Here is a 14,208-nt window from a genome sequence, read left to right on the forward strand (position 1 = left end):
ATGAGATATTTTAGTTAGCACCATTCGGGTAAATAAAATACACCAACTTATTATGATTACTCACCAAAATTTCCTCTCTCTCTGCATTCATTCTTTCCACCAACTGCTCCTTAGTCCAGTTGGCAATCCATGGCTTTGGTGGTCTTTCAACCCTGTTCTTGCCTTTGTTTTTTGAAAGATGAAAGTAGATTATCATCAGGGCGAAGAGGCAGCCATTGATTGCCTTCTTCTTCTTCTCTTGATAGTCTGTTATGCCCTTGATCATGAAGGTCAAAACATGCCCCCCCCCAGTTTCTCTCCTCTATGCCGTCCATCTTAAAAATTGGGACCAGGTGCACGGGCGATATTTTGTTTATCGTCGTTGGCAAAAGGAATGCCATCTGTATGTAGAGGATGAATATCCTCTTGAACATCAGGCGTTCCTCTTCGTTGCCAACGCCGATTTCCATCATTTCATCGGTAAGACTTTTGAGGGTCTTACCCTGGAATCTTCTATAAATTATTTTGTCATCATCAGAAAGTTTCTTATAATCAACTTTCTCAGGAAATAGATCTCCTACAAAAAGGAAGACAACAAAGCATCCAAGTCGGTTCAAATACACCCAAGCATCAGGTTAATATACACCCAAGCAAAAACTTAATATTCATCTATAATTTTGAGCTAATTACCTGCTGCATTGATGCCAAGCGCATCACCTATTTTTTTTGGGGTTATTTGGAAAGAACCATATCCTGTCTTCAGTTTGTTCTCCCCAAGTTTGAAGTTGTTTGCCAGCTCCCTTAAGAGTTGGTGATCCACCCTCAGTGGTGGGATGTGCATCAACCCACCGAATCCAAGATCCCTCACAATCGCCTTCTTCTCCTCAGTCATGTTTCTGAACTTATTATTCAGGAGATGTGTGGCACATTTAAGGTCTTTAGTTTGGTTTCTTGCTGCCATTTTCTCTGAAACTAAAAATACACCCAAAGATATCAGTAATATACGCCCATATATATATGACTCAGATACACCCATTGATAACAAAAAGATACATCCATTGATAACAGTAAGATACACCCATATATATGAGTCAGATACACCCAAAGATATTCGCAAGATACACCCATTGATAACAGTGAGATAAACCCATAGATATTATTCAGATACACCCAAAGATGTCAAACAAGATACACCCATTGATTACAGTGAGATACACCCATAGATATTATTCAGATACATCCATATAGATATCAGTCAGATATCACTCAACCATGCTTCAATATCGAGCCACATTACAAGGTTAAGCAGTTTACACCCCCGAATCTACGGAATAAACCCCCAAAAATCAACAAAAATAGCAGGAGAACTTAGAATAACAATGTAGAACGACGTAGAACTTAGAAGAACGACGTATAACTTAGAACAGTGTAACAAAGAAGCAAGAGTAATAGTAAACCCTAGAAGAACGACGTAGAAGAAAAGTAAAATATACAGTATTTTAATGGACTTACGTTGAGTATTCTTGGTTTGTTTTTTCTTCAGATTCTTCACAGAGAGGTTGATGGTGTTTTGATGCAGTTTTCGAACTACGATTTCTATATTTTGAAACTTGATTTTCGCTCGAAAATGAGAGGGTTTCGTTGTTTTGAAAGCGCCTTGAGAAATGGAAGAAGTGGAAGAAGTGGAAGAGTCTGCCATACGTAACCGTTCGAATGTTGAGCGCGTGATTTTGACGCGCCATCTTATCTCTCTTCATGCGCGTGATTTCTGTTTGGGCTGGACCAACTTGTTTGCTTGTAGGCTTGTATGTGTAGCAGGCCCGTTTTTATTATATGTATGTCAATTGGAATCATTTTATATATTAAAAATAATTTGTATTCATTGAATGTTACTTATATTTTGATTTATCGAACATAGCATCAACATTTCGAAAGTCAAAATTTTACTAGAACAGACCTTTGTTAGACGCTTAGGAACACAAATCTGCTTTGAAATTGATCAAACTTTTAGGGCAATAAAAACTGATAAAAGAGATATCAAACTATTTTATTTCACCTTAACTGATCAAAATCTCAATTGAGTTTATTCAATCTGAATAATGAAACTGGTACACTAGCATAGCTTAACAAGTACAACTACAATAATTAAGAAATATTAATTTAATCATCATATAGAACATAAAATCTCAAGCAGAAGTCGACATTACCTTCCTTTGTCAGTGATAATAGGATCATTTGTGAATCATTTGACCTGAGTTATACCAAAATTACATATAGATTGTTAATTCAGTCGGGATGGAACCTAACTTGTTTCCCCATGACTTCAATTGCATTATAAATATACAAATTTTGGATTGTCATTTCAGCAAGACAACAGAAAATAGGTGAGACAAGGAACCAAAAAATGAAAGAAAAATGATACACAAAATTACAAAAGATGATGCCAAGCATCAATAATTAAATCACTCAGGACTAAAATGTCTAGTTAAGACCATGATTATATATCCAAAGCCAAACATCAAAACTGAAAATATAACACAAAAATAAATGCAAAAAAAAAAAAACAATATTCTACACATCATACATGTCAGCTGCACTATCTATAGACTCTTCTCTCCTGTGTTGAGAAACAGCAGTAACCTTGGTGTCTTGATTATCAACATCAATGGAAACTTCATCTGCTGTTGTTGCTGACAAGGACTTTTTGTGGTGGTGATGATTCCTGCGGTGCCGAGACTTCGCAATCCTCGTCAGCACCTGCACGATGTCCCTCATGGACGGCCGCTTCCTCGGAGCACAGTTGATGCACTTGTAGGCAAGGGCCGCGACTTCATTGAGCTCTTGAAAGTCACACTTACCCTCTAGCCTAGAATCAACAATCTCCTCCCAACTAACTTTTCCATCCGTGTTCATTGCTGCCTAATCATCAACAAATAGTATTCATTAGGATAATAAAGGAATGAATTATGCAAGAACTTTAACCGCAACAGTTTAGCTTTGGGACCACTATTGGAATGTAGAAATGTCATCCATTTGTCTAAAGCCAATTTGTTTTGCTATTTTGGATTTTATTCATATACATAAGGAACGCATAATTTCATTTCAACATAAGCAAACTAACACTAAGATGAGAGGACAAGTGAGATACAACAAAAGAGAAAAGAGAGAAGACAGCAACCAATTATATTTTAATTATACTAAATTCAATATAAGATCATGTTATTAGCAAATATAAACTTCATAAATAAAAAAGAAAATACTAATAACGGACCAAATATCCCCCAGAGGCCCAAACAGTATCTACTTTCTTAAATACCTGTCATGCATACTTTCATTTTCTTTCCTGGGTTGATATATTATGCAGCTGTTTCAGAGCACCATAGTTTTTGCTAACTGATGTGGTTATTGTTCATCTAATTATCACATATTTGGAAGTCGCTAACCATATTCAGAATCATACAAGATTAGAAGGATTTTAGTTTGAGAAGCTGCTGATTAGTCCAAACCTTATTAGCAAGGGAACCATGAACTGGTGGAGCGGCAAGTTATACCGCCCTGCTTGCAGTGGTTGCAATGCCAGCAACCAATTCCACCACTTTCATGACCAATCACCATTGGCTCTTCAACTACAAAGTGTGCACATCTCAGTGTTTGCAAGCACATAAAACAATCAAAACTGAAACTTTCAATGAAATATTTTCCAACCTCTATTGAAACAAGCCAAGTAGCCATGTTGCTGCTTCACTTCAAACTCTCTCTCTCTCCAAACTGAAATATTTATTATTTTTTTATTATAAAATGATTATTTCGTTAAACTATAGTTGAAACCGATTAAATTATTAAACCAGTAAATTAGTAGTTAAAGGGTTCAGTTTTACCCTGATTTTTTTTAATTAGTTATTAATTCCGTACGATGCCGCAACAAAGCCAATTCCATGAGCAAGTGCACAGTTTTCCATTGAGAGCCAGCCCAGACAGCGAACCAGTGGAGCCACCAACCGTGTGTTTTCTTGCTCAACTGAATTGTAGAAGAGAAAACATAGAGAGGGTCACTCTACAAATTGCCCGAGGAACTGGATATGTTGTGGCATCCCCAAGTTAATAACTAATTAAAAAAACAAGTGTAAAACCAAACTGCTTTAATTACTTATTTACTGATTTAATAATTTAACAAAATAATCGTTTTATAATAAATAAAATATAAATAAATATACTAAAATATAATTATAATCTAATATGTTTATCATGTAATAAGGGCTATCACTTTTTTATATCGTAATATTCTTAAGAAAAAAAAGGAGCTTATTATGTTAACATTTGTAACAAAATTTCATCATGGCCATGTTTATATATGTGTATTTCCTTTTTAGTAGTGTGACTTTGATGATATTGTTATTTTCGTTCTATTTTTTCTGGATAAACAGTTCTGTTTATCATTTGTGGTAATTTTTCTAAAAGCTAAAACTGAATTACACAAAAAAAAAAGCCTTTTTTATCTGTTTATATATATGTACAAATTCGCAATCATATTTCATAAGATAGTTCTCTTGCTATTAATCATCTGTTGTAAAATATAATTGGGAATTGGTACATATATATTTTAGTTATAAATAATAAACAAGAGCACATAGTTATATATATTATTTTTAGGGGTTAACCACCAATTATACCCCCGGATTTTGCAAACGCTGACAATAATGCCCTTTACTTTTATTATCGACAAAAATATCGTTGGATAATTTAAAAACATGCACGAAATGCCCGTCCGGCAAGTGATGCTTTTTATCCGTTGACGGAAGTGTGTGATGTGGCAAACGGACAAGCTTGTGTGGCAAACGGAAAGCTTAGCTCCCAAATTTTCTTATTCAATAACCCTAATTTCTAATTAATAACCTAATTTCAACTAATTTATTAAGAAGTTAAAAGAGTTTAACACTGTGAAAGAGGGTGAGAAAGAGTAAAAGAGTTAACACTGGAGTCATAGTAGACTCTCCATATTCTCCTCTTCAAGTCACCATCCAAGACGATCGTCAGTCTATCGTCGCTGCAACGCTGGTTTGGAGGGACATTGTTGCATGTTGGTGGTTGTTCATCTAACAAGGTACGCATAATATCTTTGCCTCTTTGCCATTAGCAACTTTGTCTTCGTTCATGTTGTTGTGGCTATATGGTCTTTGATGGGAAAAAAATGACAAGTAAGTTTGTAACAATTTGAATTTCCGGGCTTTAAAATTTTGTCACTTGATGCATGCGTTGTTTGCTGTATTACATTGGTTTAGGGTTTAGTCAGGTTTTTTTTTCTGTTTTGGATGAAAAATTTTAGTAATTGATTGGTGCTGTACTAGTATTAAAATGTGTATTTTTTCTGTTTGAAATTTCAGATGTCAGTACTCATAACATTTGTGATGCACCACATGGGTAGGTTAGAAAGTAATGAAAATGGTGGAATGCAATATTCTAGGGGTACTGTTAGCAACATTGACAGGGTATGTGTGGATACTTGTAATTTATTTCTGGTAGAGGGGTTGTTTCTCGATTTAGGTTACACAGGGTTTAAGGACGTTCATTGATTGGAGCCTGGTTTTGACTTATCAAATGGTTTAAGGCCGCTTAAGAGGGATGCTGATGTTGTTAGTATGTGTGATGCTGCTATGAAAAATGGTAAGAGGGTTCACTTGTATTTTGAGCATCCTGTTCTAGAAAATCCTGAGTATGTAGATGAAGTCGAGGTATCTGATGATGAGGTAGAAGTTGTAGAGGTAGACGATGAGGATGTGTATCGTGATGAAGAAAGGCAGGGAGAAGATGAGGTGATGGAAGATCAGTATAATGGTAATGGAGAAGTGGGTCAAGACAAGGGTAATGTTGATTCTAAGGTGCATGATGAAAACAACAGTAGTGTTAAGACCACTGCTGCACATGAAACCAATGAGGAGCAAAATTGGGAGAGCCAAGAGTCAGCAGTTGGTGACTCAACCACCGAGGATGTCGGTAGATATGGTAGAAAGAGAATTAGAAAGAAACATGCAAGGCCACCATCATCGAGAACCACCAAAGTAGTAGGGGAACCACCACTTAAAGAAGCTAGAGAAGAAGCAGAATCTGCGCAGAATGTATCAAATGAACATGTGAATCCACATGTTGAACCTGCAGTAGAAGGTAATTTCATTTAGAAAATTATGATACTAACCTGCAGTAGAAAATTATGCAATTTAGGTTTCATAAAAATACTAAACTGTGATTTTATTAACAATGAATTATTTTATTTTATGTTATTGTAGAAGAGAATCATAATGAGGAGGGAGACGGTAATTTAAGACAATCAGGGAGAAGGAAGAGACACTCAAGGCCACAACCATCAGGTCAGAGAATTATTCCTCCCAGGGACAATGAGGCCCCAACAGTGATTGTGCCTGTACATGAAGGTAATACTGATGGAGTTGATAAGGGTGGGGAAAATGAGTTTCAGTATGAGTCTGAGGATCTTCACAGTTTACCTGAATCAGATGATGAAAACGGGGTTCCGGTATTTCCACAACACAATCCTGAAGCACGCTTTGGCCAAGTTAGACTCGAGTTGGGCATGGAATTTGCAACGATGCAAGAATTCAAGGATGCTGTTAAGAAGTTTAACATCCAAATAGGGAGGGAAGTGTTCTTTTTAAAGATGGAGCCTTTAAGATGCAGAGTTATTTGTTATAATCAAGACTGTCCGTGGGAGGTGTACTGTTCAAGGAGAAATTTTTCACCAAGTTTTCAAATCAAGACGCTAGTTGATGAGCACACATGTCCAAGGAGTAACAAATCTAGATCAGTAACCTGTAAATGGGTGGCTGGAGAATTAGTTAACAAGCTTAGAATTACTCCTAATTTGATACAAAGGGAGGCAGAAGAGTGGTTCAAGGTAGAATATGACATAAGTGTAGGTGAGCGAATGATGTATAGGGCAATGGAGATGGCAAAGGACATCATTGAGGGGACGGAGAAGGAACAGTATGGGAAGCTACGCAATTATTTATCAGAGCTGTTTAAGGCTAATCCTGGTTCTACATGTACTATGAGCACACATCCACAGCCAGAGGGTTTGCCTAAGTTCAGAAGTTTATATATATGCTTAGAGGCATGTAAGAGAGGATTTAAACATGGTTGTAGGCCTTTCATTTGCCTTGATGGAACCTTTCTTAAGGGGTACTTTGGGGGTCAACTACTCACAGCTGTAGGACAAGACGCGAATAATCATCTATTTCCTATAGCATATGCTGTGGTTGATGCTGAAACAAAGGAAAATTGGAAATGGTTCTTGCATTTACTACATGAAGATATCGAGGATTACAAGGAATTTGGGTGGAACTTCATGAGTGACAAGCAAAAGGTAATTTATAAATCTTGTCCAACTTACTTATTTGTATTTATGCACCTATGTTGTACTGTTGAATATTGTACTATTGAATGTTGTCTTTTCGCCATGTGGTTCAGGGACTGGTTCCATCACTCCAAGAAGTCATGCTAAGAGTTTCACATAGATTTTGTGTGATGCACATGTGGCAGAACTTGAACAAGAGATGGAAGGACAAAGAGTTAAAAGGAGCTCTATGGCAGTGTGCTCGGGCAATGACAGACTTGGAATTCAAGAATGCAATGGCATATGTCAAGCGGATCAATGTAGGAGCTTGGGAGTACCTCTCAAGTTATGAACAATCATCATGGTTGAAATCAGGATTTTTTGAATGGCCTAAAGTGGATAATGTTACTAACAACAATGCTGAATCATTTAATGCAACAATAGTGGGCATGAGGGGAAAAAGTATCCTAATAATGCTAGAAGAGATGAGGTTCTACATCATGAGGGTTATGGCATAGCACAAAGATGCTTTAGCATCATACACAGGAAAGCTGGCACCTATTCAGATGAGTAGGCTGGAAAAGGAGAAAAAAGAGGGTAATTACTGGGAAGCCCAGTGGGTTGGGGACGATGAGCATAACATATTTGAGGTGAGGAGACATGGACACAGGGTTACTGTTAACACTCTAGAAAGAACATGTACCTGCAGAAAGTGGCAACTGACTGGATTGCCCTGTTGTCATGGAGTGGCTGCCATCCAAAGGAAGAATCACCGACCTGAAGACTATGTTCATCACTGGTTGTGTATGGAGCATTACAACAGGGCATATCAGTTCCACATTAACTCTGTACCCAGTGAAGAGTATTGGGTTGACTATGAAGGTTATCCTTGTCTACCTCCTCCATACAAAAGACCAATCGAAAGACCTACAAAAAAGAGAGCACGACATGAATCTGAGCGTCAGGGTAATAGCCAATACAAAATGCCACGAAAGTATGGTCAAACAACTTGTAATTGGTGCAAAAAGGTAAACACCTCACTTGATATTAACCCATTGGTTTTGTAATCTAAATTATTGTATACATGTTACATTTGTATTCTAAATGTGAACTAACCTTTTGTATATGCTACAGCAAGGACACAATGCAAGGACATGTGAAGAGAAGAAAAAAAGTCTTAGGGGACAAACTAGTCAAGCAGCCGAAACTGCATCAGGAGCAGCAAATGAACAAGAAGATGCTGCTGATCTATCAGACAGAGAGCAAGAAATGTACTATGAAGAGACTCTTGAGGCAGCAGATGAACAACAAGTTACACAAGGACACCCCCAATCTCAAACTGATAGTGAGGTTAGCTTCATAGTTACACATTTGTACTTGGTTTTTCTGCAACATACACAGACTTCTGAAATTTGTGTTTTGATTTTGTAGCAAGCCCAAGGGTTGGAATCAAACCCTGCAGCAGCATCTGATTCAACCACTGCTATCAACAAGTCAGCTCCACCAAAGGCTGCTGGTGCTGTAGCTGCTGCTCTAAGACTCGAGAAGAGGGGTGCATCTAGTGCTAGGGCAAAGATCCCCATCATGAGGCCATCATGCACTACTACGCAAGCACATGATCCAATTAGGCCATCACAGGTCAGGCCTAGTGTGGCTGCTGCTCCAACTCCAAGGGCTACCTTAGTGAGGCCCAATGTACCTTGTAGACCACCACAAGTCAGGCCCAATGTGGCTGGAAGGCCCAATATTCCTGTGAAGTCCAATACTTCAGCCCAAGTGCCTGTGCCAAATTCTAGCTCCAGTGCTCCCTCATTGGTTTCTCACCAAACAATGAATGCAGCAAGCAAGGGTACCACAAAGAGATTCATGGAGTTTATGCCCACATCTGCACCTTCAAAGCCTTCTCAAAAACCAAAGAAGAAGCCATGATGAATGTCTTGTTATGTGGTCTGTTGACATTGTAGAACTGATTTAGGAAACCTTTGTTTTGAGTGTTAATGAGCTTTTTGGCTGACTTGTTTAAGTTGTTTTCAGAGTTATTGAACTAAGCTTGTGTTTGACTCTGTTTAGTACCTTTTGTTCTCAGAGTTATTGAACTCTGTTGTCTTGTTTAAGTTGTTTTCAGTGTGATTGTCACTTGATCATAGGTTATGCTTGAATTACAAGAAATGTTTATTTACTTTTTGGGGATTGCTATAAATGTTATGTAACCTGTTATGGTCAATGTGATCAGATTTAGTAGTACATATAAATGTTAATTACCAAGTTTGTGCTGCAAGTACTCTATTTGGTTTTACTGCACTTTGCAGAACACAACACATACAGGTTCTCATCAAATTTATAGTCCAATAATTTGGTACACTCTTAATACAAATCAGGTTCCATGAAAACACAATACAAGAGTTGTTATTCCCTATTTCAACCAAATTTGGCACATTCACAGTTATCAAAATACACACTAATTATTCACATTTACTCTTCATCCACTATTTAACATTAGTCCAACTCAGTTCTTAAACAGAGCAAAGAAATCGATGAAGACACCAATTGCAACCCCAATGCACATCATGGTTAGAAGAATTTCAATCCTCCTCAATTTCTCCTTCAATTCTTTTGTAAGAACAGGTAGCACCATGGGGTCAATGTCCTCATACTGCACTGATTCGGAAAGCTTCCTAGTGCTCTTCTGTTTGAGTTTTTCACCTGAAGATAGCCTGGGTTTGTTGTTCCAAGAACATTCCTCCTCTTCAACCATGTCTTGCTCTTCCAATTTATCAATCCATTGAAAATATTTGCAATCCTGGTTTTTATTCTGTCAAGAACAAAAATTGAAAACCCATGAAGAATAGATCAATCATAACGTGCGAAACACATATTAAAACAGGAATAATAACAAAGACCCATTACAGGGCAAAACCCAGTCATGCTTACCTTCCATAGTGGGCACCGAAAGAACCACCTCCCTGGGTTAGCATTCGTCTTCGATCTCAGAGCAACAACAGCAAGAGAACAGCGACACATACCGTCGTACTTCTTCATACCAGACTCTTCGCACCTATCGTTGCCACCTTCTACCATTGACGCAGACCTTCGCTTCATACCTGCTGCATCCATGATTACACGGCTCTTCAGATGCATCACGTTCTCATTTTGCAATTGGGGATTAGGGTTATTGAATTAGGAAATTTGGGAAAGGATCCAGCTAAGCTTTCCGTTTGCCACACAAGTTTATCCGTTTGCCACATCACACACTTCCGTCAACAGAGAAAGCATCACTTGCCGGACGGGCATTTCGTGCACGTTTTTAAATTATCCAACGATATTTTTGTCGATAATAAAAGTGAAGGGCATTATTGTCCGCGTTTGCAAAATCCGGGAGTATAATTGGTGGTTAACCCTATTTTTAGGATAAATAAAATTTATATAACTAAAAAAATATCTATAAAATCTATATACATTTAAATCCATACCTTATGAAGTATTAGAAAAATGCATAAAATAATAATATAAAATAACTTAGAAGCCATTTTCTTTTTTTTTTTATGTCAAAGTTTTGTATTGAAATTATCAATCAAATGAATATATATAGGTCCTACCTCATTGAGTGCTCCCATTGAGCCTCCGAAAAATAGTCGAATTATAGACCCACAAACCCGGCATGAATTAGTTCTCGAAAATAGGAGCCCACAAATCCCAAGTGAATAAGAGTTGCACTTTATAATTTGATCAAATTTTTTAAATTTTTTTGAGATTTATAACTCAAAGAACACCTCATATAACTCACCATTCTTCTTCTGTACGGAATCACCGTAATTACATGGAGGTCTACTCCTCATCTCCTCTATGTCTCGCTGCTATTGCTGCTGCCTTCAAGGTCCACCGCAATGCAGCCGATTTCATAGCACTAATACACGCGGATATTTTAGTTAAAAAGGACCGCAAATATTCTACATTAACTAACATCTAAACATAAAATAATAATATCTTAATAAATTGATTTAATGTATATCTATCAACTTAATTATACTATGGTGTAAGTCTATGACACCTATGTAGAAATAATAGGTATATATAATGTCTTTATTGTAATAATATATTTTTCCCCACATTTGAAGATATTTTATTTATGTGAAAAAATTTTATGTTATTAAACATTAATATAATGATAAAAGTTATTGTATTATAAAATTTAATCTATTAGAATTAAAATATCAAATATATTCACATATAAAAAAACAAATAATAATAATAATCTAATTAACTAGTTATATATATAGTAGTTTAGTAGTTTAATCTATTAGTATTTAGTAGTTTTTTTTTTTTAAATTAATTGACATAATTAATATATATCATTTATTTATGCTTGTTGTTTTATTTAATTAATTTCGTTTTTATCTTACAATTAATAATTATCAACTCTTTAATTAAATAGCAAAAAATATTTTAATAGTGACTTAATTAACAGAAAGACATTGTCTACACTCGTATATAAAGAAAATTGTGCTCGTTTGATTTTTGAACTTTTGCCTTTTACATTTTTTTTTGTCTTTCTCACAATTATAGCGAAAAATAAAAAATAGTCCATTTGAGTTATATCCTTATAGTTTTTTAAATATTAAGATATAATTTTTGTTGTATTATAAAAATATATAAAAAGTGACTTGATGGATACAAAATGCTTAACAAGATAGTAGTATTAATAATAAATATATTATGCAATATATTAGAAAATTGACTAATATATTTTAAATTTTAATTATATAAATATATTAATTTTTCATTTTTTTATTATTTTCATACATTATTTTGTTCCATTACTAAAATTTGTTGAGTCTGTTACTGTCCAGGATAATTATTTTCAATTTGGTCCCAAAAGATTTTTATTTACATCAAATATACTCGTAACGGTTAATTTTTCAAAAAATTTAAGATTAATTTAACAACAATTTCATAAAAACAACTTTCAACACAAGCAAATCAAGCATAATTTTCATGCATTATTGTTAAATTAGTCTTAAATTTTTGAATAATTAGCCAAATTGATCATCAAACCGCTCTAAACACTGATTTTCTGGTCCAACCGTAGTTCGACCGAAAAAATCATTTTAAAATAAAATAATAAATAATTTATAAATAAGCATCCTAAGATATAATTATAATCTAATATAAATCTTAAAACATCTTCTAAATTTAAAACACTACATGAAATATCATCATGATATTATTAGTTAAATAGTAAAAAAAAAATCTAAATATTAAAATTGAACCTTATGCTTATAATCCAAAATTGTTTTACCCATTCATGTAATAATTTAATCTTTACATTGAAGCATTTAAGACGGTTTTGTTACGAAATCTTGGTGCTTAGCATATAATGCAGATGAAGGCCAATCATACTTGACATGCCACCCTGAAAGAACAAAATCAGCGAATGACAAAAAAAGTTGTTCATAAAATCAAAAAGTGATGCTATGGTGCTGAAACAAGATTTTTTCAGCACCTACTAAAATGAGATGGTGACAAAGAGAATGGACACGTGTTGGTATTATTATTGCAGGAGCGACACAAACTGTGAAGTAGCAGTGGTGGCAGGAATTATGTTAGAAATATTATGTAGTTGTTAATAATTTAATGAAGATAATTTTTTTTTTGTTGTAATTGGACCTAGACATGCTGACTTTATTTTGTAGTTGGACCAAATTATTTTAGGCCATAATAATAATAATAATAATAATAATAATAATAATAATAATAATAATAATAATAATATTTGGATATGACATGATGTTTGGAGCATGTAGTAGTTATTTATAGTTTTGTACATAAAAATCAAATAGGACCACGATAATGCTATCATAGTAATAATGAATTAAAATTATAAATCTCACTATAATAATAATAATAATAATAATAATAATAATAATAATAATAAAATCTTAAATTCTTCTATTATTTTATCTTTTTTACAAATTCATTAAATCTTAAAATATAATTTTTTAATTAAGAAATTATCTTTATTATAAAAAAATAAATCACATAATTTAAATATATATATATATAAATATAAAATAAAATAAAAAAAGTTAATAAAAAATAATAAATAAATTAAAAAAAAGGTGTTTGAAAAATTATAAACCAAGCTACTAAATTCTAAATCCCTAAATTCTTGACAACAAACTCTAAACCTTAACCTGCAATAAAAAATTTCTAAATCCTAACTCAAATCTTATACCCTAAATTCTAAACTGCAAACCTAAATAAAAAACACTAAATAAATAAATTTTACTCATAAATACTAACTCATAGATCCTAAATCATAAATCACATTTTCTATTCTATCAACAATAAACACTAATTTTTTAATCCTAAACCCTAAATAATATCATATATAGTAAAATATTAATAAAGATATTTTGTATCACCTTTTTAATTAAAAATACCAAAACTTTAATATTTATTGTATACAATCCTTTAAATAAAATTTTTTTCACTAAAACCTAATATTTCAAAATGTCAAATCTAATATTGTAATGAGTAAACGTGTTTCTAATTTTTATGTGAGGATAATTTTGTTTCAAAAGGGTTTATTAAATAATATTAAAGTTAATCCAAAATCTTCTTCTATCCTTTAGTAGTCATAAAATCATTTGTAGATGTACATTTATAATTTTTATAAGTTGCATTCTTTTTTTATTTTGGCCATGCAAATTAAATTATGCGAATAGACTAACACACATTAACATAGAATAGACATATAACCAATTTTTATTTAGGATATATGCATAATTTTAGCTTTCAATCAATTTATTAATATAAATTATTATTGTTTTTAAATCTTTTATATATATATATATAATTTCTAGAAATTTTTTAATTTAAAAGATTGT

General features: G+C 33.9%; 2 protein-coding genes across 2 annotated transcripts; both read right to left on the reverse strand.

Moving 5' to 3' along the window:
* Window positions 1-2,446: 2,446 nt before the first annotated feature.
* LOC130943869 (calcium/calmodulin-regulated receptor-like kinase 1) lies at window positions 2,447-2,892 on the reverse strand. The gene has a single exon (XM_057871932.1). It carries the CDS (start codon window positions 2,890-2,892, stop codon window positions 2,551-2,553), a length of 342 nt encoding a protein of 113 aa, XP_057727915.1. The 3' UTR covers window positions 2,447-2,550.
* A 6,935-nt stretch (window positions 2,893-9,827) lies between these two features.
* On the reverse strand, window positions 9,828-10,435 carry LOC130945923 (uncharacterized protein At4g04775-like). The gene is made up of 2 exons (XM_057874612.1): window positions 10,253-10,435; window positions 9,828-10,133 (listed from the first exon to the last, which is right to left on the reverse strand). Exons 1-2 carry the CDS (start codon window positions 10,433-10,435, stop codon window positions 9,828-9,830), a joined length of 489 nt encoding a protein of 162 aa, XP_057730595.1.
* Between the last annotated feature and the right edge of the window lie 3,773 nt (window positions 10,436-14,208).

The sequence above is a fragment of the Arachis stenosperma genome, chromosome 8, assembly GCF_014773155.1.
Source record: "Arachis stenosperma cultivar V10309 chromosome 8, arast.V10309.gnm1.PFL2, whole genome shotgun sequence".
Classification (NCBI taxonomy): Eukaryota; Viridiplantae; Streptophyta; class Magnoliopsida; order Fabales; family Fabaceae; genus Arachis; species Arachis stenosperma.